Source organism: Rhamphochromis sp. 'chilingali' (assembly GCF_963969265.1).
Source record: "Rhamphochromis sp. 'chilingali' genome assembly, chromosome: 10".
Classification (NCBI taxonomy): Eukaryota; Metazoa; Chordata; class Actinopteri; order Cichliformes; family Cichlidae; genus Rhamphochromis; species Rhamphochromis sp. 'chilingali'.
The window spans coordinates 34,824,065-34,849,756 of record NC_137937.1 but is presented as its reverse complement, the minus strand read 5'-3'; the positions used below and the strand labels follow the sequence as shown (position 1 = coordinate 34,849,756).

The 25,692-nt window shown below is 41.6% G+C and overlaps 1 protein-coding gene across 1 annotated transcript in view; it reads right to left on the bottom strand.

The window, feature by feature from the left end:
- Positions 1 to 25,692, bottom strand: part of LOC308404698 (spermatid perinuclear RNA-binding protein-like) — a 103,784-nt gene that overhangs the window by 12,672 nt on the left and 65,420 nt on the right. The window contains exons 5-11 of the mRNA XM_080894859.1: positions 25,497 to 25,641; positions 16,060 to 16,178; positions 10,980 to 11,075; positions 10,668 to 10,779; positions 6,953 to 7,050; positions 3,743 to 3,836; positions 3,478 to 3,546 (exon numbers count right to left, since the gene is read on the bottom strand). Of these exons, the coding sequence (XP_080750985.1) occupies positions 3,478 to 3,546; positions 3,743 to 3,836; positions 6,953 to 7,050; positions 10,668 to 10,779; positions 10,980 to 11,075; positions 16,060 to 16,178; positions 25,497 to 25,641 (733 nt within the window). The remainder of the gene's footprint in view (positions 1 to 3,477; positions 3,547 to 3,742; positions 3,837 to 6,952; positions 7,051 to 10,667; positions 10,780 to 10,979; positions 11,076 to 16,059; positions 16,179 to 25,496; positions 25,642 to 25,692) is intronic.

Sequence of the window (25,692 nt, the reverse complement as noted above, 5' to 3'; positions counted from 1 at the left end):
ATATGTCAACAGAGCAGCACAGCAGGGGGGCCACACAACACTGTAAATCATGTCCTGACAGCACCATATGAAGTTATGTCAGCCAAGAAATATGACAAGATGCCATACTTAAAAAATTAGCCTGATAAACACACTGTCACAACAGAAGACGCCGCCTGTGTAAGTGCTGTCCAAACAGCTGCCACAAAACCCTCTGTGAGGAGGGAGCGTTCAGAAGGCTAATAAAAATCTGGGTGGTTTGACACTGTTCTGGTGTTCAGGACTGAAATCTGACATTAAGCCACTGTCACACAGACCTCTGTCAACCTGAGCTGATTGATTCCTAAAACTGTCTGAAGCTGAATGTCTTTTAAGCTTCACCAGCTTCTCTATCAGCTCTGTGGAAATCTGATAACTTCACACAATTTTCTGCTTCGAGGACACATCTCACCTAAAAGCCACTGCTGCCTGAAATCTTCCTTAACCCGCTTCATGCTGCTGACTAACGCCGCTCTGAGATGCAGTGAAGGGGGCGACCTGGTTCCTGAAATGGATTCCTAATAAGATCTCATGAAGATATCGGACGTCGCTGCCTGCTGGGTTTTACACATCCAGACTATAATGGATCACTTTCAGCAGGGTCAGGCCATTTTCTCTCCTCTGATACAGAGATTGAAGTGAATGTGCCGTGTTATTCTTTGGCCTGACAGGCCGATTTGATCCCTGTCACAACAAAGCGTCCCGGTTTCTGAGAAAAGATCAGCGTCGCTGCTCACTTCTTTCAGCTCCAGTGCTTCACTTTTCCACCTTTTACACAAAGACCTCTTTTACAGACAGCTATAGTGCATGTCCAACACACACTGAACCATGAGCCTTGTCTCTTAGTCGTCAGTCAATATCCACTTATCTGCTGTGAAGAGTTTTTGTCCAGGGAAGTCAGCCTCTGTGCGACGTGGCAAATGTGACCTGCACAGGATCAATCTTTTGTGCACATTTTTAATATGTCGCCATTTTCCATTAAAGACAAGCCAGAGTTTTTAATATCATGATGGTGGAAAGGAATCCAAATAGCGCTTTAGAGGACACAACCTGCAACAGCCAGTCCCTACAAACACATTAGCGCTGTGTCACTAAACGTCGTGTCTTTTGTTATAGACAAATGCAGGGTTGAGTTGCTTTAAAGCACTTCATCAGCACTTTAATTGCCACTCAGATATGCACAAGTGCACATTGCTGGAAAATTACGTTTGTCAATGGGGTAATTCGACTGTTCATCGAGAGCAGGAGAAATTAACCACCGCCTTAATAACTTTTACAGAGCTGGAAAATCCGCTGCCACAATATTACAGCAAACGCGCTGTTTAAACAAAATCTGAATGAACAAAAATCAGCTTAGTATTAAGAAGAATCATTATTAAAAAGGCAAATTTAAAAGAGAAAGATAAAAATGGGTTTATCTACAAGAAGTAAAAAAAACAAACTTACTTTCACATTGGTTCATATGTTAACTCATGAATGTTCAGCTGTAATCCAAAAAGTTCCAGGAATGGGCTCATAAAAAGAAAAAAAAAAAATCTGACTTAAATTTGGCAGGTTCCAATGTGGCGGCTTATTTTTAGATCATTCATTTATGCCCTCTTGTACCTCTGTGACGAGTGCTGGATCAACTCCAGTGGGTCAAAGCAATGATCCTTCAATCAGATTTTCATTTTCTGGAAGTGGACAAAGTCACAGAGAAGCAAAGCTGGCAAGCAGACGCATGGTGAGTACAAACTGTGCTGGTGTGGCCAAAAAACTCCAGTGTTTTCAAAGCACTTTGTGTTGGCACGAGATTGCACGCTGGCAGGTACTAGTTCAGAGGCACCAGTTCAGAGCATTTCCTCAGAGTTTTCTCCATCAGATGGTACGGGACATTACAGCAAAACTCTGGGCTGGCGGTCTCCGAGTGGGAAATGAATTCTTGGTGCAAAGCAAAACAGCAAATGCTTCCAGTCTCGCTCATCGCCTGACGAGCTGCCTTTGTTCTTCCGCTGAAGACCGCTCGGTTGTATCTGGAGAGCCAGCTTTGATGACACTCCTCATAAAATTTGAGTCTGTTTGAAACAGAGTTGATGTTTGCTCTTTGTGTTAGTTTTGATCACAATGATCTAAAAATGAAATCTTCAAAAACTCCAGAAGATGACCGTGAACAAAAGAGCTTAAAAATGTAAGTTAGCTGAGGCTTTATGGTTTTATCACTGCATCCAATGATTTTATGGTCTTAAATAAACGCCGAAGCTAGTCTCTAACTTTCATCTCAGTCAAATTATGATCTTATATTCAAACACAATTTGCAGTTAACTATTGTGCATTACTTTTGGAGGGCACTGCATATGGTATCTACAGTTGTATAAATAATTAATATTTGATGAGCCGTTTCCAAGAAGTGCCAGAACCTCTCTGTGGCTCTTGGCCAGAATAATATGAAAGAAAGAAAAGACCAAAAAGCAATAGTTATAAGATGCAATAAAAATAACATTAGTAAAATATAAAACAATAATAAATTCATGATAAATCTAACCCAGCTATCCTGCTGCTCCAGAAACCAGAGGCATGCTGAACTCTCACATTACACACATACTTTCACCCACATGTACTCACAGTACTGCAAGTGTCTGACTGTGGTTTTATTGCAATAATTACACTTATGCATATGTGTTTTTGTCTCTTTTTGTCTTCTATTTAAGCATTTTTCAGATAAATTATGACCTTCAAGAAAGCCGGCTAGTTTAGCAGCTCTGTTCATGTTGTATCATATCTATAGTCTTCTTTATATTCCTTTTTTGTCTTTTCATAATGATGTAATGAATTACGCTTTCAGTTTTCTTATGCAGAAAGAAGTTTTAGGATCACAGCTCCAACTAGATCTTTATGCCATACTTGGCATGTTTAGAAGGGATGTATCGCCTGAAACTGCACCTGCCCCTGAAAAGCTACCAACTGTTCATCCACACAGAGATCAGGACGAGCGATATAATATTTAAACATGCAAAAATCCCTGAAAAGATATCCTTCATGCACATGTAGAGTTTAGATGTGGAAAATACAACAAAAGCCTGATAAAGTTTATAAAAACCCACCAGCACACCAATGAACCAATTTATCTAAGTGACTATGGGAAGTAGATTGATGTAGGAAACTTTATGTTTGGAAATATCACAAGAGCATAGAGAAACATATGGACTGGGTTAATAAATGAGCCCCTTCAGCCACTTTAAAGTTAAATTACAGCACACAACATAAGGTTTTTAATCAATATTCATTATATCGGAGTCTTGCTCTTTTCTCCTGTGTGACTTCGAGCTTCCAGCAATGAACTCTGTTTAATATAAAGCTACAGCCAGCCACGTGTATCAGCCTGAATCTAAGTGTCTGCTGCACCTCAGAAGTGAGAGGAAGAGGATTTCGATCATATGAGCAGTGATTCTTCGATACGGGTGAGTTGACGGTCAAAGTCACCTTTCATCCTTTTGATGAAGTCTCTGTCGTCTGACCCGATGTCCTCCCGGAGCCTCTTCTGACAGCCGCCTGCAGAGCGGAAACGACCGCGCACTTAAAACATCACACTGCCCACTCAGACGCACATGCCGTCTAAGCATGCTGTTTTTATTAATGCTGCCAGGACTGTATCTGAACAGAGGGCTCAAAAATGAATTTAAAAAAGGTAAAAACAGGGAAACGAATAAACTTGCAAAACAGAGAGCACAAACAAGTCTGCACGCACCTTCTAACAGCCTCGGTGAGGGCTTGCTGGCTGGCAGAGGATCCATATTCAAGACCTTGTAAAGCTGTCCAAAGGCCAGGAGGCGTAACGCATGCTGAAACACACACAGCCGACAGAATAAGGGCACATCACTGCGGTGGTAAAGCAACAGAAACCCTCCTGCACTCACAGGAGAGCAGGGCCATTTATTCTCAGATCAATGTGCTTTAATTATCGGGGAAACTTGAGCGAGCTGCTCGCCGTTTGTGTAAACCAACTAATTCTGTTGGGAGAAACTTCATGCATTATGGAGACGAGGCACAAACAAAGGAGGAAATGGGAAAAATATATTCCCAGACTTGCACTTCATCAAGAGAGCAAAACAAAGATGAAGATGAGGATGTCTTTATATTTCTCACTGCTGAGCCTACACTTTCTGCCCGGGGGCCAGATTTTGTTATTTTGTGTGGAGCAGCAGCGGTGGTGGTGGTAGTAGTTGTAGTAGTCTTGGTGTGGGTGTAGATGAGGAAGAGCGTTCCCACGGTCATTAGCTGGCTAATTAAGCTGCCAGTTTGTCAAAGCTTCTGCAGCACTGAGGGGCTGCTTATCTGAGGTCAGAAACCGTGTTTCTGTGGACACTCAGCTATTTATAGTGCTGACATGAGCTCAGGGCTCCACTGGCGGTGGCCCAGGACTCGTTTTAAATAACCCTCCATCAATCGGTGTAGCGGGAAGGAGTGTTACATGTCCGATTTACTGGAAAAAATGCTGACTTTCGTACAGTGGGTGGAGGGGGGCATCGAAACGCACCATAGTGGGATGTTTCAAGGTCTCACAAGTTGCATGGCTGAGTCTGACTTTTTCTTTCTTGGCACATGAACTGATTTTTCTCAGTGTCTGTGGCTGGTTTTATAGTTGGAAAGCAGGAAGGGAATTTCTCAGAGGGAAAGATGTAAATCTAACATCCATAAAGAAGAGTGTCTTAGATGGAAAATGGATCTCTAAATTCAGAACATCTGTGGTTTTGCAGCACTGATTCACCTCCAGGGAGGAACGAGTTTGGACGTCACTGATCTCTGAAAATACGGAAATATTCTCAACTTAACTTTAATCTTTCTTTTAGTGATTTAGTGTTAAAAAAAAAATAAAATTTTTTTTTTACTTCTTCTCTCATCCCAGACTCGATGAAACTGGAGATTTTCAGCAGCACCAGTTAAAACCTGGACAGCTGTGGCCCACAGGTGAGACATGGAGTCCTTTAATTGAAGCTTTCAAGGTTCATCCCCCAGGAGCAAACAGCATATTATGAATGGGAACTTCTTTACAGCTACGGTCAAAGAGCGAGAGTAATTTGGCTGAGCTAAAGGGGGTAATATAATATTAAGGTGTAAGCACAGTTAGGTTCATAAGTTTTTGGGCAATGACACAATTTTTGTAAATTAATGGACCTCACTGTGTATCATTGTGCAAAAGGGACATAACGGCTCACTAAATCCACAGTTTGTGTCTTCTTTTCCTTCAAAATAAGACATTCCGTTCCTTCAGAAGGCTCGACTGAAGGAATATTATACTAGTAGGTGTTCAAATGTAAAATATGCTCAAAGTCTGTTCTTGCAGAATGTTGTAAGCTTCATCATGCCTTCATCTTATTACACATGAGACATTTTGTCATATTTACTGAGTAATCTCAGATCAATTTCAGATAACCGGTTAACAAGAATGTGGTTATTATGTAGTAGTAACGCCTTTGTCACACAAAGCAAACAGTATTATACAAACACACTGAAACCCACCCGAGGGGAAAAAGTCCTGCACTATGGGGCAGATGGCTAAAATACTAAAAAAAAATCGGTACCTTTATGTGAATAAAAACATATCAGTATGATATCTGCTGAGTAATTACTACCATTACTCAACATCCTCTCCTACCTCAGTGATTCCTTCACTGCACTGGTTGTCTTTAAACTTGCTCCATCTCAATCCTGGCAGAACTGAGGCGCTGGTGTTCAGCCCGACAGTTTCTCTGAAAAGGTCAGTCATTACATCGGCCCGCCTGCGAGCAATATCAGATCTTCTGCTAAGACGCCTGGTGTTATTTTTGACCAGCATTTGAACTTTGAATCTCACATCTCAAAGCACCTCCAGTTTCTTTCATCTAAAAAACATCACAAAAATCAAACCTCTACTGTCATCCAGTAATTCTGAACTTTTAGTACACACTTTGATTTTCTCCCGTCTCGATTACTGTGACTCACTTTTCACATGGATCTCTCTCTCTCTCTAGTCCTCCCGAGCTCGTCTTTCAGCTGTTCCAGAAACACTAGTCAGCGCTCACACGTCAGCCCATTCTTGCTTCTCTTCACCGGCTTCAAGTGAAATTCTGCATTTATTTTATTAACAACATAAAGACCTTGTCTTATAAAGCCATGCAGGACCAGGCTCCACACGACATCTCATTATTATGTAACTGCTTCCCCTCCCTGAGCCTATTTCTCCTGGAGGTTTCTTTCTGTTAAAAGGGAGTTTTTCCTTCCCACTGTTGCCGAGTGCTTGCTCACAGGGGAGTCATCTGATTGTTGGAGTTTTCCCTGTATTACTGTAGGATCTTTACCTTATGATATAAAACATCTTGAGGTGACTGTTGCTGTGCTTTGATGCGATATAAATAAAACGGAACTGAATTAAAAGGTTACCTATGCCTATACTATATATGCCTATGGTTACCAGAGCCTGAAATGTCCTTTAGCCACGAGCCTTCAACTACAAAGTGATACACAATGAGCAAACCAAAGCCTTAAGATCAATTAAGCTGTGAATTAGTCGACTCTTCCCCTACAGCAAGAAGGCTCAGATCCTCCAGCTGGCTGGCACCTTTCTGTGAGCAGTTTGCATGTTCTTCTTGTACCTGTGTGGGTTTTCTCCGGATACTCCACCTACCCTTCACAGTCCAAAGACGTGTGGTTAGGTTGGTGATTCTAAATTGCCCATAGGTGTGAATGTGAGTGTGAATGGTGATGTATCTGTGTGTTAGCCCTGTGACAGACAGCCAACCTGTCCAATGTGTACCCTGCCTCTCACTTACCAGCAGCTGAAATGGATGGGGAAAAAATAATGTCAAAAAACGTGACATACATTCTGAATTTTGTGGGTTGAAGAGCTTAGCATGCACACTGCAGGAAGAGGAAACCGTGATGTCATCATAGCAGGCGGATGGGTAACATGTTCACTGACCTGAGCGCTGTGTGTGATGGCGTCGGCCTGCTGGGCGCTGAGGTCAGACAGGACGTCCATGGGCTCCCTCTCACAGGGGTCATGAACTCCTGGACCCCCTTTGAAGGAAAAAGAAGAAGAAAAAACAGTCAGACATTCGAACTTTATTTCACTCAACAGGTAAACAAATTATTCTCCTCCTGCCTTAATGCTTTTTATGCCTCACGTAAAGCACTCAGTAAGACCTCAGTGCATGAAAGGTGCTTTACAAACAAGCTCACCTTACTTTAATGTGCACAGACTGAATAATAACTCATCAGTGACCGAGTGCATTCATGAAACAAACTGCCCTCAATGCTGAAGGAACTTCGGAGCCAAAATTTAAAAGTCCAGTGACATCATCACAAGGACGAACTCGCTCGAGCTGAAGTTTTCCCAGATGAAGCATTCAAACACGGCAGCGAACAGCGGTGGAAAAAATAAACGTGAGAACATATTTCTGTTTGTTGGAGGTAAATAGGAAACATTTCTTCATGTGGACTGCACGAAAATGAAAACAGAGTCTCCGGGGATAAATGTTCCCATGATTCAGGAAAATACTCCATCACCAATTTTAACTGAATGAAATCATGCTGCTGTGAACCCGCTGGGACTCTGTGCCCCAGTTTGGAAACCATGAACGCATCACAGTGCACTCCACAGCCTGCCATGAATCTTAGGACCATATATGTAAAGACATTACATTGCAGAAAAACCACCTATTGACGTCTTGCAGACACGTCACAGCTTACCACGTGACATTAATTCGTCGGCCATTTTGGACACATCAAGTGAGTGAAAAACCTGCTAAACATTATGCAGATGAGAAACTATGGCAATCATGAGTAAACAACAAGTGTTTCTCTCAGAGGAAGTAAAACACTTTCATGGTAAGCGTCTTGCTCGTTATGTGGAGAAATTGGGCAAAGGAGGAGCTGAGGATGGATGTTTATTTACTCCCTCTGAGTGTGTTTACTCATGTTGTGAAGTGCAACCCTGGCCCTCTTCCCAACTTCACGCCTCACGATTTTCATCATTTTGTTATCAACAACCCCTCAAATTATACTGGATGAGATCTGAAGCCCTATAAAAGTTTGGAGGCTTATCAGTATTTTGTGTCAAGATGAGTAAGAAGCCTCAGTCATGGGACTCTGCCTGGAACTGTAGTCACAGGATCAAGTGGTCACTGCTCGGGTATCCAACGGATGTTTATGAAATTTCTGATATTGACATGGCTCTGCGTATTATCCCTAACATTCTCAACAAGTCAGTGTAGATCATTTGTGATTGATGAGAGTGATACTGAGGCGAATTGTTGAGAATATCCATAATTTTCCATCAGTTAGCTTCTGTTCACTGCTACTGAACCCTTTTTTGGAGTGGATCTAACGTGGGTAGACGTGAACTTAGCATGTGCTGTGAGAATGTAATCAAACTGTTTATCACAGGAAAAGTAAGAGTTTTAGGACGTTAGCATAACATTAAAAATAGCTTGCATAAACATAGCTTATAGCATTATGTTTTTTAGCCGGCTCTTGTCAGCTGTCTGGAGACAGGAGGGTCACATGTCTGATCTGCTGACGATGACCAACTTCAGAACCGGACTTCAGTTTAGGACTGAGGCTGGTAGATGGATGGCAGAAACACCTTATAACTGATACTATGACTGATACGGCTGTATCAGAGTTTTTTAGCCCCCATATTCTTTTATCCAAATCAACAGGAAAGCGATAAAAAAAAAAAAAAAAAGATTTTCTTTCTTTTCTTGATGAATGCAACAGTGCAGCAGAATATAGGCCAAAAAACATGGCAGCAATAATTTCTATGTAAACAAAGTACGCGTTATTGCAGGGGTGGGCAACTCCAGGCCTCGAGGGCCGGTGTCCCTGCAGGTTTTAGATGTGTCCTTGAACCAACACAGCTGATTTAAATGGCTAGATTAGCTCCTGCAGTTCTCCAGAGGCCCTGTAACGAACTAATCATGTGATTCAGATGTGTTGACCCAAGGTGAGATCTAAAACTTGCAGGACACCGGCCCTCGGGGCCTGGAATTGCCCACCCCTGCGTTATTGGATATCGCTAACAGTTATCACATCCAGTATGGCAAACACCTCTTGAAGTGATTTTCCATGATGTCATATGCAAAAACTCAAAGTCCTAAAACCGTCTGAGGAGTTTTGATGCTGTGTTCATCTTTATCGTTTTTTGTCCTCATCCTTTCCTGATGTCTTCTGCTTTTCTTTCTTCATGTCTGTTTCCTGTCTTATTTGGCTGTTTTGTGTTGCTGGTTTTCCTGCCCATCTCTGCGGTAGTTGGCCATTGTATCTACCTGTTATGCTTATCCACTTTCACTGTGTCCTCTTTGGGTTTCTTCTTGACTTTTTTGGGGGACCTTTTACCCAAGTATTGCTTTATTGTATCTTGCTGCTAACCCTTTCCATCACTGGGCCTCATTCACAAACAAATGCACAATTTGAATACAAATCTGTGTCTCTTCAGTTAAACACAGAGAAAACAAAGGCAATTATTTCTTATTTTAGTGGCAAGGAAGACACATTAATGGTGACTGGATTGAGGTTGTAAATGAAAATAAATGCTTGGGGACAGCAATCGATGAAAAACTGTGTCATTCAAACAAGTGTCATTTACAAAGACGCACTGCAGCGATTGAATTCCATGCGGAAGCTGCGACTCTTAGGAAGCAACCACACACACTTGATCTTTTATATTGTTGTTTTGGAGAGAGTATTCAAACTTTCCCTGACGTTAACGAGAACAAATTCAATAAGATTGTAAATATGTCTGGTGAGATTGCAAGTCAACATGTATTGTGACACATCTTTGAGTTGAGTGATGGAAAAAGGGTGAGTGATCCTCAGTGATGTGCCACGCACTCTCGAGGAAAACGAGTTCCAAGTGTCTTCTATGCCTTACAGTATTGTAAAAATCCAGGGCACGGGAGCTGTTTCACTTGGACTATGTGATGCATTAATTCTTGGTGAACATCAAATGTTACCTGAAATGGCTTAAACATTTATGACCTTACTGGATACCACTCATGTCTCAGGTAAAATCTCTCTTGTGTTTTTTTTCTTTTAAATGATTACAGTGAGTTTTTCCTTCCCACTGTCGCCACGTGCTTAGGGCATCACGTCATCTTTGGGGTTTCTTTCTAATATTGTAGGGTCTTAGCATTACAATATAAAGTGCATCAAGGTGACAGTTGACAACTATACAAATGAAATCGAATGCAGCTGAATTGTTTGTAAGATTTTATTTTTTTATGTAATGTTATGTTACTCTGAATGAAAATCAGTTTCTGTACACGTTGGCTTCTTAGTTTATTTGCTTTTTTTTCTGATTTCTGTTCTGATAGTTTACAGTTTACACCTGTTATCAGGTGTGTAAGCACTGCAGAGTAACAGTGCATGCTCAGGTTTAAATGAATGAACTAAATATAAGCAAAACTGGGATTATATTTTATCCTAAGTCTATATATTACAGATATTTGCCGCAGTTCTTCAACTCATAGTGCATACCTCTCAGTGAATTCTGTATTTGTTGAGTTGCCTCTAAATTTCTCTCAGGTATTCATCAGATTTTATATGACTTCATGAATATTAAGATATTCCTGGATGAGCTGTGGCTTCTGAATTGCAGCAGAGAGAAAAGAGTGAAAGTGTAAATGATTGCTGACCTGGGAGAAGAATCCCTGAGGCGATGCACTCGATGACGCGGCGCAGGGCTTCACCTGGACCCAGCGGCCGGTTACAGGTGGCTATGGCCTTTTCACAGATCAGCTCCAAAGGCTGCAGAGGACGAACAAACACAAAATACTCAGCGAAGGATGAACTATATCAGTCACAGTCCTGATTCTGTTACTGGGGCAGTTTATTACACGTCACACATACCAAGCACTTTTAAAGGACAAACTTAAAATAAAGCTTGCAGTTTGCATCTTCCATGTATCTACGCCAAACATTATTCTGATTCTGGAGCCGTCACCTACCCAGCCCTTGAGAGGCTGCCACACAGGCAGCCGGTTGCACATGTCTCTGAGGATCCTCAAAACGATGACGCAGGACTTGAGGTCTGTGACTCTGGCCTAGGGAGGGAAAAACGGGCAAAAGTCACCAACAGCACGAGAAGCATTTTAAAGAGGCAAGTGCTTGCAGGCTCAGCAGCGCCAGCTCTAAAAAGTGAAACTTTTAGACTCTGAAAGATGAAAATTGTGCAGCGTTATGAGAGGCATTTTCATGAGTTCTGAAATTTCAATATGCTGCTAATACATCTCTAAGAGACTGAGTGCGAGATTTAACGTGACAATGTGAAAATATCAGACGTATTACATTCAGGGGAGCTCAGCTGTGGAATAAATACTGCAGCAGCTGCCTCTGTCACAACCTCTAAATTCAGGCTTAGAGTACCTCGGCTGAATCTGAATTTTTCTATCCTGTCGCCTCATTCCTGCTGACTTTAAGCTTTAAGTTAACTGTGGTTTATTGTGTTTTTGCCTAATTAATGACTGCAATTTCACATGCTGACTTTGTCTTGAGGGAGAGTTTGGGTTGAGAGCACAGCTCTTTATGACTCTGCACACTCCCAAAAATCAAACTCCTTATCTGATTAAAATTTGGGCAGCTCCCACCTCAAGACTGCATTCCTCTCATGCACTGCTGGACCACTCCCAGCATGGTTGCCATGTTTAGATTTCTCCCTGGTAGTCCAGTTCTGACTTCTTGCACTTGGAAGAAATGCGCAAGACAAACTTAATCTGTTCACAAATTGTATATATGTTATATAAATATGTACTTTTTACATCTTTTTCCTTAATCGTTCAATTGTATGACAAAAACGGATGCATTAGGTGCTTCTTTAGAGAGCCACAAACACCCTACAAGCTCTGCAATCTCTCTATTCTGTCTATTTATGCAACACTGCATGTACCACAGCTAACTGCTGGGCTCTGTGGTACAGACACAAAGCAAAGTGGAACAAGAGAAAAGAGAAAAGGCACAAAAGAAGAAAAAGAAAAATGAAAAACTCCACCAAAATCTTAAAAAAAAAAAATAAAAAAAAAAATAAAAAAATCCTGACCAGACCAATGAATGGGACATTTCTCCAAAGAAATAAATGAACAGCCAACACTGAGATAACACAAGTGAAGCCGAAATGTAGTTTTCAAAATGTGATTAACTAGAATGCCTGCATAAATATTCATATCGAGAATAATTTCATTTTGGTGGATAGCTGGTTTGTTACAAGTTTGTGTGTGGTTCATTTTCCTCATAATCATCATTCTTAGATGATTAAATTGATAAAATTTGAATTACAGGGAAACTAGAGAGATGAAAAAAATAAAAAAATGACACATCGATTTCTTTTTACTTTTCCCTCTACTGAGGCAGACATCTCAGCATCGTTTGCCACCCAGAGCTGCTAAATCCATCTGGATTTAATGAAGTCTGGTAGAGAGGTGGGAATGTGGACAAAGGAAGATGCTGATGTATTATGGAGTGGATAGAACAGTGCATTTAGACCAAAGCGTTGCCCCGGGCTGCTGTTTTTGGACCACTTAGGAACCCAGAAATGACTCTCCTCCTACACAGAGTGGAGCAGTCACTAGGGGGGACACCAGTAACGAGAGAGGGACCAAACTGTAGCCAAAGTATGATGCGAACCGCTCTGTCCAACGACCTGAAACTTTGTGCTCTGTGCACGCTGTACAAACACAGATCAGATAAAAAGACAAGCAAACAGAGAGTGTTATTTGTCACTTTTTAAATACGATAATTCTCCACACAGTCCCTCAGAGTAGAAAAAAAAGTGTCTAAACTCAGGACAGATGATTCACTCAACACCTTTACATTTAATAAAATAGCAAACCTGTTGCTAAATTCTTTCAAGTTTAAAAGAAACCACTTGAAGAATATAAAGAGAAAAGTAACTGAACTACCCAAAGAAGACGGTGGTTGAGGCTATTACATCTAGACTTTAATAGAAAGCAAATTAAGCCTGAGATTACTGACACTTTAATTTACACAGGATGGCTTTTCATAATAATCAAGACTGTAATTTCATTCTGGTGGTCTCACTGAAACTACGCAGACAGGGCGAATGAGACAGACGTCGCCATTTGTATCTACAGTTATTACAAATCAGTGGAGATCCTCAGGTCATGTCAGCCCCGTCTGAATATGATGAAACAGAACCCGGCTTGTGCTGCTACACCTTCAGGCCACAGTGCAGCCCTTCACTCTGATAGTACTTGTCAATTAGCTCTCCTTCCCCGAGGGAAACTACTGGCCGGTTCACCTGACCTTGACCCTCATCTCTCTCTCCTGCCTCTCAAGTGGAGGAAAAGCTCAGTTCATTCAGGACAGCAGAGCTGAAGCTCATCTGAAACTTGATTTGGTGAAGAACCTCTTCATGACCCCGTATCCGTCGGCGCTATATCTCAGGCTCCTCAGCTACTCACGCTGATAAAAACTTCACTACTTCTACCGTTTCTTCTATTCCCATGCTGCCTGTTCTTTTTCTAACAAACTCTACAAGCTCATCCTGGAAACATCTATATTCAGCTCTGTTACTCCACAGTTGGACTCACTGGTCAAGTTTCTCACAAAAGAAAGGGCAAAGGAATATGCATCGTTATCCAGAGCAGTTTTCTGACATCTGGAGTTGAGCTTATTGACTGATCTGCCATTAAATACGGCAAAGAGCACACATAAGATTTATTAGCATAATGCACAAAGTGCATAACTGTGTTGAAGGAACTGTTCTGTAGGTTATCTACTAACAATTTGCAATCAGTTAATTCAAATAAGGACAAAAGCAATACAACAAAAATAGAGAAAACTGGAAAGTCAAAAAAGCAGACCCATTGAGGGAGCAAGAAATCTTAAATATTATATCCATTTCTCTCCAGAATTTTTCAACACCTCGCTCTAATTTTCTGTCTGTATGGGAGGTTTGACAATTTCAGGTCGAAGGAAAGAATCTAGCTCCACCTGTGGGCATCAGTTACGCTCAGTGACACCTGAAAGACACATTGTAAAATTCATACAATATTGCTGCCTTTTTAATCGAGCCCAAGTTGCTTGTTAGTGTTTTGTATTGAGCCAATGTTCTCACTCTGACTCCACATTAAGTTCCATTGTGTTGTATTAAAATAACAGTTTTATTAAAGACCAGGAACAACCGAGGCTATGCTCCAAATATTCAGGGTTAAGAGCTAGTGGGAAAAACCAAAGCCCCCACAGTTTGAAGCAATCCACCCACATCAATTACATGCTCCTTTGGATAACTACCTGGCATACCTCACAGCAACTACTGCAGCTAAATAAAGCGCACAATAACATTTTCTCCAACTTTAAGTAATGGTGCATTTTGGAGTAAACAGACTGCTACAAACATGACTAAATCACGTATTTAAATACTCTCCTCCCCACATTTTTGCAAATGTTGCATTTAGGCGAATGCAAAAATAACTGCCAATGATTTCAGTCATTAAATGTTGATGCATGTCTTTAATAGATCAGGAAAGCAGCTTTGGAAAAGGAGTAAAGAACAGAAGACATGATGAATGATGCCTATATCTGCTGTTTAAATGATTAAAAAAGGAGCTTCATTTCAACCTCTCATTAATGTGTTCATTGTGGCTTGATGAGTTTCAGGGAAATGAGATGCACAAGCTTCACTGAGTCATCCCAGAGCTCACATACTTTACACCCCTCTCTGGAAGCAGGTTCTACAAACTGTTCAACAGTTTCTTCCCACAAGCTGACGGCTCCTGAGCACCCCGCTGCCTCCCAACCACCCAGTCGGCCACCTTGGAATGTCTATAAATTTAGACCTATTGTGCACATTAGTTCATTTGCATACTGTCTTAAAATTGCATTATCACTATGTAAGAGAAATGAAACAAATATACTTTACTGCTGCTGTGAACAATTTACAATTCCCAGCTCATATTCAGTCTTCTTCTTATGTCCTTTATACACGTGCTTGCATCGTGGTCCAGGAGTAAGTAACAAAGTGAACAGCTTTTCTGAAAGTGTTATTTTCATGTAAATTACTTCAGGTTTTCAGGACCACATTGAAGACAGTTGAAGAAAAACACAGAGTGTATTTGGTAGCAGTGGCTCCTAAAACAGACATCCATGCCAACAGACAGGTTCACACGATGAGACGCTCCTGAAATTGGTATTGGTTATGACATCAGTCCCTCTATACTCAGCGATGATGTGCTTCCCCCTTCCGATATGTTTTGTGTTTGTATTCAAAATAATGCATGTTCATCCCAAAATGTCTTATAACGCCGTTCTGTTGACCACTTGTTTGTCCCACTGCTATATAAAACTTCATGGCAGAAAAATAACAGCTGTGTTTCGGCTGAGTAATAACGTCCACAGCGGGCGGTTGGACGGGTAATTGCAGGTGTATCAGACAGCCTGGTTCTTGTCCCATTTGGTCTGCTGTTTTTCTACTTTCTAACTTATTACTTGGTCATGGTTAGGAATAGAACACACTTTGAAATCTGCCTCCTGCACAGCAGTAACCTTGCTAGTCTACAAATGACTAGTTACCTTGAAGCGCTAGGGCACAGATGTGGACAAAAAAAACACCTTAAATGATCCATGCTAGTGGTTTTGAACTGCATAAACTAACAGGACTGTGAACAGACTCCCCCTGAAATTAGCCCTAAAAGAAGTCAGGGGAAGTTCTTGTGTTAGGTGGAAAACTGCCTCAGCTTATACAAGTAGAGAGAACGAAAAACTCTGAACGTAAGGAGCAGGTTGTGTCTTTGTTGCTGCAGCAGTGTTGGAATGAGTGCATCAGTTGAGCAGTAAAAAGCTTCATAATGTCAATGCCGTAACACCTGCGTGCTAATGATAGACTTCATTACTTTGTGTCATTTATTATGGTGATAAAAAGAAAATCTAGGTGCCATTACGTTTCCTTCAAAACCAAGTTGCTGTCACACATTAAAGCCAAGCAAATGTAATTTTAGGCACACGGCTGAATGCTCAGGTTGCCAGAATATAAAGACAGTGTAGAGAAATCTGTCACAGCCCAGCTGTGCTCACCTGGAACCATTTGGCGTGTCGGAGTGAAGCCAGTGCCGCCTGGCACTTCTGCCTGTCCAGGACGTCCTCCTCTTCCTCCTCCTCCTGTCTCCGTTTGTCAGCGTCCTGCTCGCCCTCCTCTGGAGAGAGGGACAGGATGAGACAAGACAGACTGAGCGTGAGCACGCTGACCTCTCACACTCACACACAGACACACAGGCAGCAGGGTCGGACAGCTAATTATTAGGCAAACCCACTGATCTGACCGAATGAGCTAAGAGGAGGGGAAATTTGAGAAATTGTGTGATTTTTCTGGGAGAGGGAGGATTCTCATGCACAAGGCAGGATCTTTCATGACACTGACAGGAGGAACCGGAGTAGACGTGAGCACATGCGTCTTGCTGCCCGGCCAAAGTCTCACTCTAGATGCAGATCAGTGGCGGAAGGCAATGGAACACGCCAGATTAGTGTGTTATCGATTACAGCGCAGGACGAAAATGAGAGCATGGCAATGACTCAGGACCAAAAGCCAGATTAGAGATTAAAAATAACACTTTAGAACAAGAACACATTGGATGGATCGAGAAAAACTGGCTCAAGGGGGTCTGAGTTTGGGTCACAGGCAGAGTTGATGCAAAGAGACATTAGCTATTCCACTTGAAGAGGGGGAAAAAGTCATCCTGTTCAAAAGGCTTTGCAGTTTTCTGGGGCGCCATGCTAGTATTTTCACTCTTGCGGGGTCGGTCAGATGTTTATGTTTGACTGAAACAGTCTCTCCACACCGGGTTCCTGTGGGGAAGCACTCCTGCCATGACTGGAGGCCAAGCCATGGGAGAACGACAGCAGAAGAAGAGTGACAGCAGATGACAACATAAACATCTGAGAGTGAGAACGCCACCCTGGAAAGAAAGTGAAGGCTGTTTGTTCTCAGGAGCAGCTAAGGGGTGCCCACTGTGGGACAGTCAAGCAGACAAACAAAAGGGGGAACAGACCGCAGATCACACTGCAGAGCTCGGTGAAGGCCCGCAGGTTATCTCGTATCAAATAAATCTAAGATAATGAGTTCCCTGCAAGCTGAGACATTGTTGCAAATATCAGATATTGATTGATGTACCATCTCACTCGAATCAGTGTCATTATGGTTCAAAGCACTCTTCCAATGAGCAACAGCCAGCAGAGATTAAATTGGGACTAAAGCTGACAGGAGTGCTGACGCAGAGCATTAAAAGGCTCTTGCTCATAGAGAGGAAACAGCAGTGTAGCCTCTAAATCCACAAGTATTCAAATTCCAATTTATCCATGTGGCACCGCAGCAGTAAAGCGAGCCGAGGAGCGATGCATGTGGTCTGGCAGTCTGTTGCTGTAGAGACCGTAGTGAAAGCTGAACAGGATGGAAGAGGTGGAAGACAAACGAAGGAGCTGATGAGAGAGACGGGGGATTTCTCCCATGTCACTCCTCCAAGACCAAGACTGAGTGAGGACCTTCATGTTCTGCCCCCGGGACTTCTGGCTTCTATTTACCACTTTGGCAGCAAGTGTGCAGCTAATGGCGTGATTTGTTTTAATCGTGCATGTGTGGGCGCACTCTTTACGTTCTGCTTGCTTGATGCATCTGGAGACCTCGGAAACAAATGAAAATGAAGTGAACCCCGACAACAAGCCATTAAGAGGCTCTTAGTTTGTGGCTATAAACTAAAGACGGAGTACAAAGTAGACAATTGGATACCAGGGTCACGCAAACGATGTTCCATATAGATAAACAGACAACAAAGCAGAGCATGATGGATACAAACACTTTACACACTACACGACAGGCTGAGTGGATCTATGGAGTCTCAAGTGTGCCATGCTAATCTTAAAAGTATTACAAACACGTCAGACCTTTACATTTACTGCATTCCTCTGCTCTTAAATGTGCCAGGCTAATGATCGTTTTTCTTTGTAAGTTGGAATCAATCATTCAGTTTTATGTAAAGTCTAAAACTAAATCATTAGAGACCTACCTAACCTTTACTGCATGACATCTTCTTCATTATAGTGAAATCTATGGAGTCTTTGGAGCCAATTAAATCCTTAGATTTGAAATACACCTCATTATCATTACTATTCTAATTATTTTGGCAGCAGAGTGGTTCAGTAGTTAGCAATGTGACCTGACAGCAAGCATGTACTGGGCTCAGATCCACTGGCTGGACTCCGCATGTTCTTCGAGTACCAGTGTGGGTTCCTTCGGCTTCTTCTCACAGTCAAAAAGCAGGCATGTTAGGTTAACTGGTGATTCTCGGTTGTTATTAGGAACCCTAATAAACCCCCCTCCCCCCCAAAAAACTATAATGACATTTTTCTCAACTTAAGGCTCTATTCAACCATTTTGAGTTTTTATGTTTTGTTGTTTTAAAAGGTGCTTTTAACTTGTTCTGCTTGGTATGAACACTGTGAAAAAACAAAAAAAACCCAATCAGATTTATTAAGACGGCTTGTTTGTTTTGCTGTTTTGAAGTTATAAATTTCAAAATTCAAAATTGTAGAAACAGATGTCATGTGCTACTTTTACTATAAGTACTATTTATTAGACTGACTTAAAACATTTTATTCAATAAAGACAATATGCAGGCAGCTGTGATTTGCCTGATGCAATACTATATACAAAAATAACTACTGATGTCATCCCATCAATTATTTTAATTATTTCTTTCTTTATATTTTTTGTCTAACAACACAAAACTAAAAACATTTGGACAACTAGCAATTATCTGATCTGAGAAGCTGAAAAAAGTGAGTGTTTGTATTTTCAAAATCCCTGACTGACATAAAATTGCCAAATATCAATTTTGTGTTGTTTAATCAACTAAACAGTTCATTCTTATCTAACACGTGTAGCTTTGTCTCTGCTCTTTGCTTTGTAAGTCAGTTTGATACAAACTGCAGGGATTAAAGCATCATTCATCATCAACACTGAACTTCTTTTTAATCCTGTGTACTGAATATAAACCTAAACCAATGATAAATTTTGGTAATTAACCAGAGTTAAATTTTAAAATTAAGACCTACAAGAAGCTACTAGAGGCATTAGCTTGTCTCATGGCTTGGCATTTGTTTTAAATATTCTGATTAGCTTTCATTTAAAGATGACTGCCTGTAATTGAGTTCACAGGACTGCCGAGCGCCACCTACAAATTAAATTACATCTAAATGACAGCAACAACCAGATTTAGATGGACCAGCTGGCCAGTCATTAAAAAGTGAATTATTCTGGCAACAAACTCAAAGCTCCACTACAGCAGAGGGCTAAAAACACACGTAGATTTAATCATGAAGGAAAAATAAGGAGTATGTGTGTGAAACAGTGAGCGGTGAAAATCATTTCCCAGAGGCAGGCCATGAAGGAACCATCAGTCAGAGGTCAACACCACATACAAATAAGGACAACCTCCACTAAATTCTCCCCGACATCATTAGCTTAGGGGAATTTCGATTAGTGACCGGGACATCAGAGTAATTCAATTAACACAATTTTTCCAACATGAAATTATGGGATGTCACTCTGAGCCAATAACAACTGATCAACAGACAGAGGTCAGCCCCAGTAATTAAAGCAAAGGGAGCACAGGTGTGGATGTGGGCTGCTGGGTAATGTAGTCATTTTGTCCTTTTGGTGTGTGTGCTCTATCAGTAGACATGGACCAGAATTTCATGGTGACCCAGTGAGAAGTCCAGTTAACAGAGGAAGGGGTGGGAGAAGAAGGAGGGGGATAGAGGAGCATGTCTGAGGCAGAGAGTGAGAGTGGGTTGGTTTGGTTTGGTTGTTGGGGAAGCCCCTTGTACCCGGGGTTTCCTGCTGTTGGGTGTGGGGGATGCCTCGTCAGCAGCGGGGCCGCAGAGATGTGCCAATCCACGCAGCGAGGCGACCTGCGGAGCTATGGCAACAAAACCAAGAGTCAGTGAGCAGCGGCCAGCTACAGGAGGCACACGATAAAAACCAGGGAACCACTTAGACTGTCAGGGGTCAGTCACCAGAAAAAAGACCCTCAGAGACCCTGCAAGGTAGCACAGATAGGGTTGAGTTTGGCTGGCATTTTATTACTGATAAAACTCTATTTTAACATGTGTAAAAGACAAAAACCCAGAAACAGCTGAAGTTAGAACTAAACTTGATTTTGATTTGATATCACCTTTACTTGGCAAAGAAAGAAGAGACACCCCATTGGTAACCTTATTATTTAAAAAGAGAGAATGAAACAAACAGTATGTGTCAAACATGTGTCCTGGGGCCATTCTCAGCCTGCCAAAGGGTTCTATTCAACCCACCAGATGGCTTTTTCAAAGCCTGAAAACTGCAGTTAAGTAATTAATTGCTCGGATTTTTCAATAAAATGCACTGGTACACATCAGTGGAGATGTATGGAGTGTTAAAGTAGACAATCTGTTTCAATCAAAGAATTTAAAAACCCTACTGTTTATTAATCAAACCTCTACAAGTGTAGGTTTAGCAATTTTGCATTGTTATCTGTTTAACTTTTTTAAACAAGTGACGCTTTCAGTGGTTTCACGACCTTCATATCAAATCAATTATTTATTTGTATTATGATCCATGTTCTACTGCTTATCAGGACTTGACTGTGACACTTAAGCATTCAGAAACCCCGCCTTGGAAAGCGTCAGGGTTGGACATGTCTGAAGCATCTCACCTCACCACACGTTCTCAACTTTTCTAGCCCTCACGTCATACTTTAAAAAACTTACGTTCATCACCCTAGGGACCGTTTTCTGCCACGCCCGAAAAAGTGCTATAAAAAATTTATATATTAATATTTTATTCCACTTTAAATTAGCCAATCTTTTAGACCTACTTCTCCTTGAAATATTCATGTCAAGTTTTAATTACATTTCGCGGATTTTAACCCTTTATATCCCGGTTTCGTCACATGAGCGCACTGCTTTTTTTGCCCCAAAAACATAAAACATAAAATATTTTCCAAAAAAAAAAATTGGAAGTAATATTTTATTGTTATTATAATTAGGCCTTTAGATGGACAAAAGATTGGCACCAACATTAATTTCGATCCGTTTTTAATTTTTTTTGCAGAAGCCGAAAATGTCCCCAGGCGGCGCTGCTGCTCCTGCTCCCCCGGGGAGGAGTGCCTCTGCCGCGGGTGTGTTTCGCGCAGCGCCGGAGCATATGGTTCGGTTCCCGTGTCTGCAGCACACACTTCCGCTACCACGTGAAAACAAATACGTCATTTCCTGTTGATTAAAAAAAATTAATGCACCCTCAAACGATCCTAAGGTCAGAAAATGGTCCGGAACGAGCAGCGGGCCAAGCTGCTGCTGCACGCGGGAAATTAGTCTGCCTTTTCCGGGTATCTGTCTCGAGCAGGCCGCTGGAGAAGGTGTGTATGTTCCAGCAGGCGTCACATGTGGAGCAAGGGCGCCACCCGGTGGACAAATAAAAAAATTACAACTCTAAGGCCAGTACTGCAAGCGGAAACGGAAACATAACCGATCACGATCGATTTGACCGTAATTTTTTTGCCGTGAAAAATAGCGTTTATAATGGGTTTCAATGGGGCACAAAACGGTCCCTAGGGTGTTGAGTGTGAGTATTTTTGCTGCTAAGCCGTGTTAGGCTGATGTAAGAAAATCAGACTGAAAATTTGAAGATTTTACAAAAACGAAACCGGCTGGCAAGTTTGGCTATGCTACACCCAACACAGCGGAAATGGCGTTCATACGAATGAAAAAAGTGGCACAAAAAGAGCCCAGTATGACGTGAGGGCTAGGCAACAACCATGAGCGCTGCATGTGCGAATACAAATGCCCTGCACAGCTCATGTTTAACCTGCCAGCTCTCTATTTTAAAGTCTGTGTAAGTTCAGTTTGTGCTGAAAAATGCTGCTAATATTTCAGTGAATTCGCAGCTAGAAAGTGGGTGTCATGTCCTGCCAACTGTGTAATCTCTCCAGACCTGATTCTCCTGAAACTGTCTGTGTGGAAACAGCCTTAATCAGATGTAATTTCAGGTTTGCAAAGTATTTGGAAACGTTAAACTCTATGGCCGTCCTAAATACCTTTTTTATGGATCCATCCATCTATTTCAACCATCCATCTATATTTTCTGCCTCTTATTGGCATCCAGATCACAAGCCCAGAGGCTCAGACTTTTCTCTCTCTCCGACTCCACCAGCTCTTCTTGAGGGTGGAGGTTAGATCTACATGTAGTTAGATATACCCAAATCTCTACTCGGAGCTCTTTGTCCTCTCTCTAAAGCTGAGATTAGACCACCTTCAGCAGCTGGTATTTGTAAACATCATCTTTCAGTAACTAACCAAAGCTTGATGCCACAGGTGAAGTAAGAACCAATGTTCTACAATAAATGTGGTCAAATTTAAAAGGAGTTACACAGTTAGCGAATGTTTATTAACCTGCACAATGTAACACAAAATTTAAATCTCATGTTATATTGCAGACATTGAAACACTCATGCATGTGTTTCTGTCTACAGACAAAACTCAGTTCTGGCATGCTTGTCACAGAACTTCATGAACTTGTTAAGTCTAAACTGACGCAGGGCTGATGATGCAAGAAGAGTCAAAAATGTGCCTCCACATTACAGTTTCCACTTTCTGAAACTAAATAAAACCAGATAAAATTGCATGTCTGCTGGGCACAGATACAAAGCTGCTCAGAGCCAGCTCATCACAAAATTAACTAGTCAATATCTATAGTCTGCAAAGTAACATCTGAATCAAATGACACACAAATAGAGCCATTTGGCCACAATCACCAAACGTACATTTGGAAAAAAGGAGTCAGTGCTTGATGGAAAGAATCAACTGCTGACTTTTTAGCACTGGGGTGGAAATATTCTGCTTTGGGTTTGTGTAACAGCTAGTGGCACAGAAACATTACAATGATGGAGGGAAGGATGGATTGCGCTAAATTTCAATTGCATTGATGTCCTGCAGTCAGTCAAGAAAATGAAACAGAAAAGATTACTTCAGCAACAGCAGAAAAAGCCAAAGAAGACATCAAAAGCCACTTTTAGCTACTATAAGAAACATAAGCTGGAGCGTTCAGAATTTCCCCTCAGCCATTTGAGCTGAACATCTGCAGTGAGAACTTAAAGTAATCTGGAGAAAGAGGGTTTAAAAGTGAGAACAGAATAAAAAGACTATTACCTGACTATAAAAAGCATTTGCAAACTGCCATAGAGGGACTGCTGAGTACTAACTTAGTAGGATACCCAAATCTTTGCAATTTTTACAATTGCTGTTTATTTTTCTGCAGAGGAAACGTCCTCCTGGGTGGTCCAACTGTATACATGCATCCTCCTCACATTTGAATAAAATGAGTAATTCTGGCTTAAAATGTGTAATTTTTTCTCCCATTTTTTAAAGATCTACTTGTTCCAAATTCTATTGGTTGGATCCAAATTTTACTCTGCATGTAGCAAAAACAAATAAAACAAAAAATAATCCTGCTGGTCGCTTAACAATCAACAGCGTCAATCCTTAGATTCATTCAATAAACTGCCAAAGCACTCTTTGAATGTGTACAGATGCCAGGGAGGAGGTGCAGGAGTCCTCTGCTTTCACTGATGTACCGTACTTCCAAGTGAAGACTGAAAACTTTTCACATCACATGACATTGTGACAGCCTTCTCACAGTCTTGGAGGTGGGTCCAAGCTGCAGCCTCTGGACCTGACAAATGGTCAAGTCACAAAGACTACATTTCCTCTAATGGCCAATTGAAGCTGCCTTCAAAAGTTATCCAAAGACTACCAGTTTAAATGGCCAGCGAAGTCTGAATTCCAGCTTCATATCTACTCACCCTATATATAAACCTACTTTTGTGTCCGCACTTTCCACAAACCCACCCATCACTTACAGTAACACAGCCACTGACTACTTGAATTAATGAAACTACTGCCTTGCACACACCATTGTTGTCCTGTGTTGGTTTAAATGCATTTTGTTTCTCTTTTCGTTGAGCCTCTTGCTTGGATTCCTATTTGTCACAGCTCTGAAAGAGTAACTGGGAGACTCCAAACGCTGACTCCGAGATTATGCAATGAGCTGACTGACAGCAGACGGCCCAGTGCACAAAAACACTCAGAGTGATGCATTGGTGCTGCAGAGTGCTGTCTTTTTATGTAACAAACAAGCTTCAGCTGAGTTCCGACACCAGCTCACAGTGTTGCAGGTTACCTTTTTGGACTTGACGGTTTGGATTTCAGCCGTTTAAACCAACCTTGGGGACAGGCCAAAAGATGTTCTTTATGTATTCAGTAGTTTAACAGTGCTATATCTAAATATCCAACTATGTGAAAACATGCTAGGTCAACCAGAGACACACCTGCTAAAAAGAATCCTAATATCTCAGGATAATATCTCGTTAAATAGAAATTATTAAACCAAGCATGAAAAAAAAAAAAAGGTGTTTAAATGAAGTGTTTCTTCAGGGAGCTACTCTGTGGTTCACCTGAGTCTATTTAGAATATTTCATTTAAATTCTGCTGAAGTGTATGAAAACAGTATAATATGTCACTGTGTTTCATTTCACACTGAAATGAAACAAAAGAAACTGTGTCCTTGTGAGTCCTGACAGGGTGCTGAAGCTGAAGAAAAACAGTTTTCCCTTCCTTGTTGCCCTGAGCTCGGCTGTGCTCTGCCTCTCTCCTGTTTGGCACAATCCATTTTTTTTTTACCTTTTTTGTGAAGGCTCAATCTTTCCCACTGTGAGTGAGAACCACTAAGGGACTCACGCTTCTGTAATGGCAGCTCTTCAGTCCCAGCTCGCCTATCATTCATTTTTAATTTCCTTCCCATCTGTGGGCCGAGAACAAACAATGAAACCGCTGATGGCAAACGCCGGCGGCTCTTGAGCACGTTTCCCATCAAATTTGGTCACCTGAAATGAGATTTTATTTTTTTTATTTTTTCCACAGCTGGTTACACGAGATGAAATATCTGTTTGGTGACACATATTGGTTCACTTGTACAGCCAGAGTTGTTTAAAATATATCTATTCTGTTTAAAAGAAGGCTGACTCTTTTCTTATCAGAGTTGCAGGAATGCAGGATGACACAAAAGGACACCAAAGATGGAAATATCTTTTTTCGTCAATCCAAGCCAAACATTCTCAGTGGAAATCATCTCTCCTTGGCTATTTCCACAACACTTGACCCAGATCCATATCATCCCTTCTCCTTTTTTCTGCCCGTTTGCCTCTCAGCTTTCAGACCTCTTGCTGTATCATCCTCCAGTTTTCCCCAGACTGTCTTTTAGTTTAAGCTCAGGTTTACCTTCACATCCCTCCCCTCTTCCTTCCCTTTCAGCCTTCTGTAGTCATAAAAAGGTCAGATAAAAACAGGTGAGGCATCTTGCCGAAACAGGAGGCACAGATGAAGGTGGGTGGAGGGAGGGGGTGGAAGGGGAATGGAGGAGGAGTCAATACCTTCTTCCGTGGCGCTCTGCTCGTCCCTCATGGCTAAGGACGAGAGGGTGATCTTCAGCGTGAGATGGGGGTCTTTGGTGGTGCAGACCTGGATGGCCGCCTCGGGCACGCACGACCGCACCTCGTATTTGTCGTCGGTCATTGTCTGCAAAGCAAAACTGCACGATTAATTAAAAATCGAATCACAGTTGTAGCA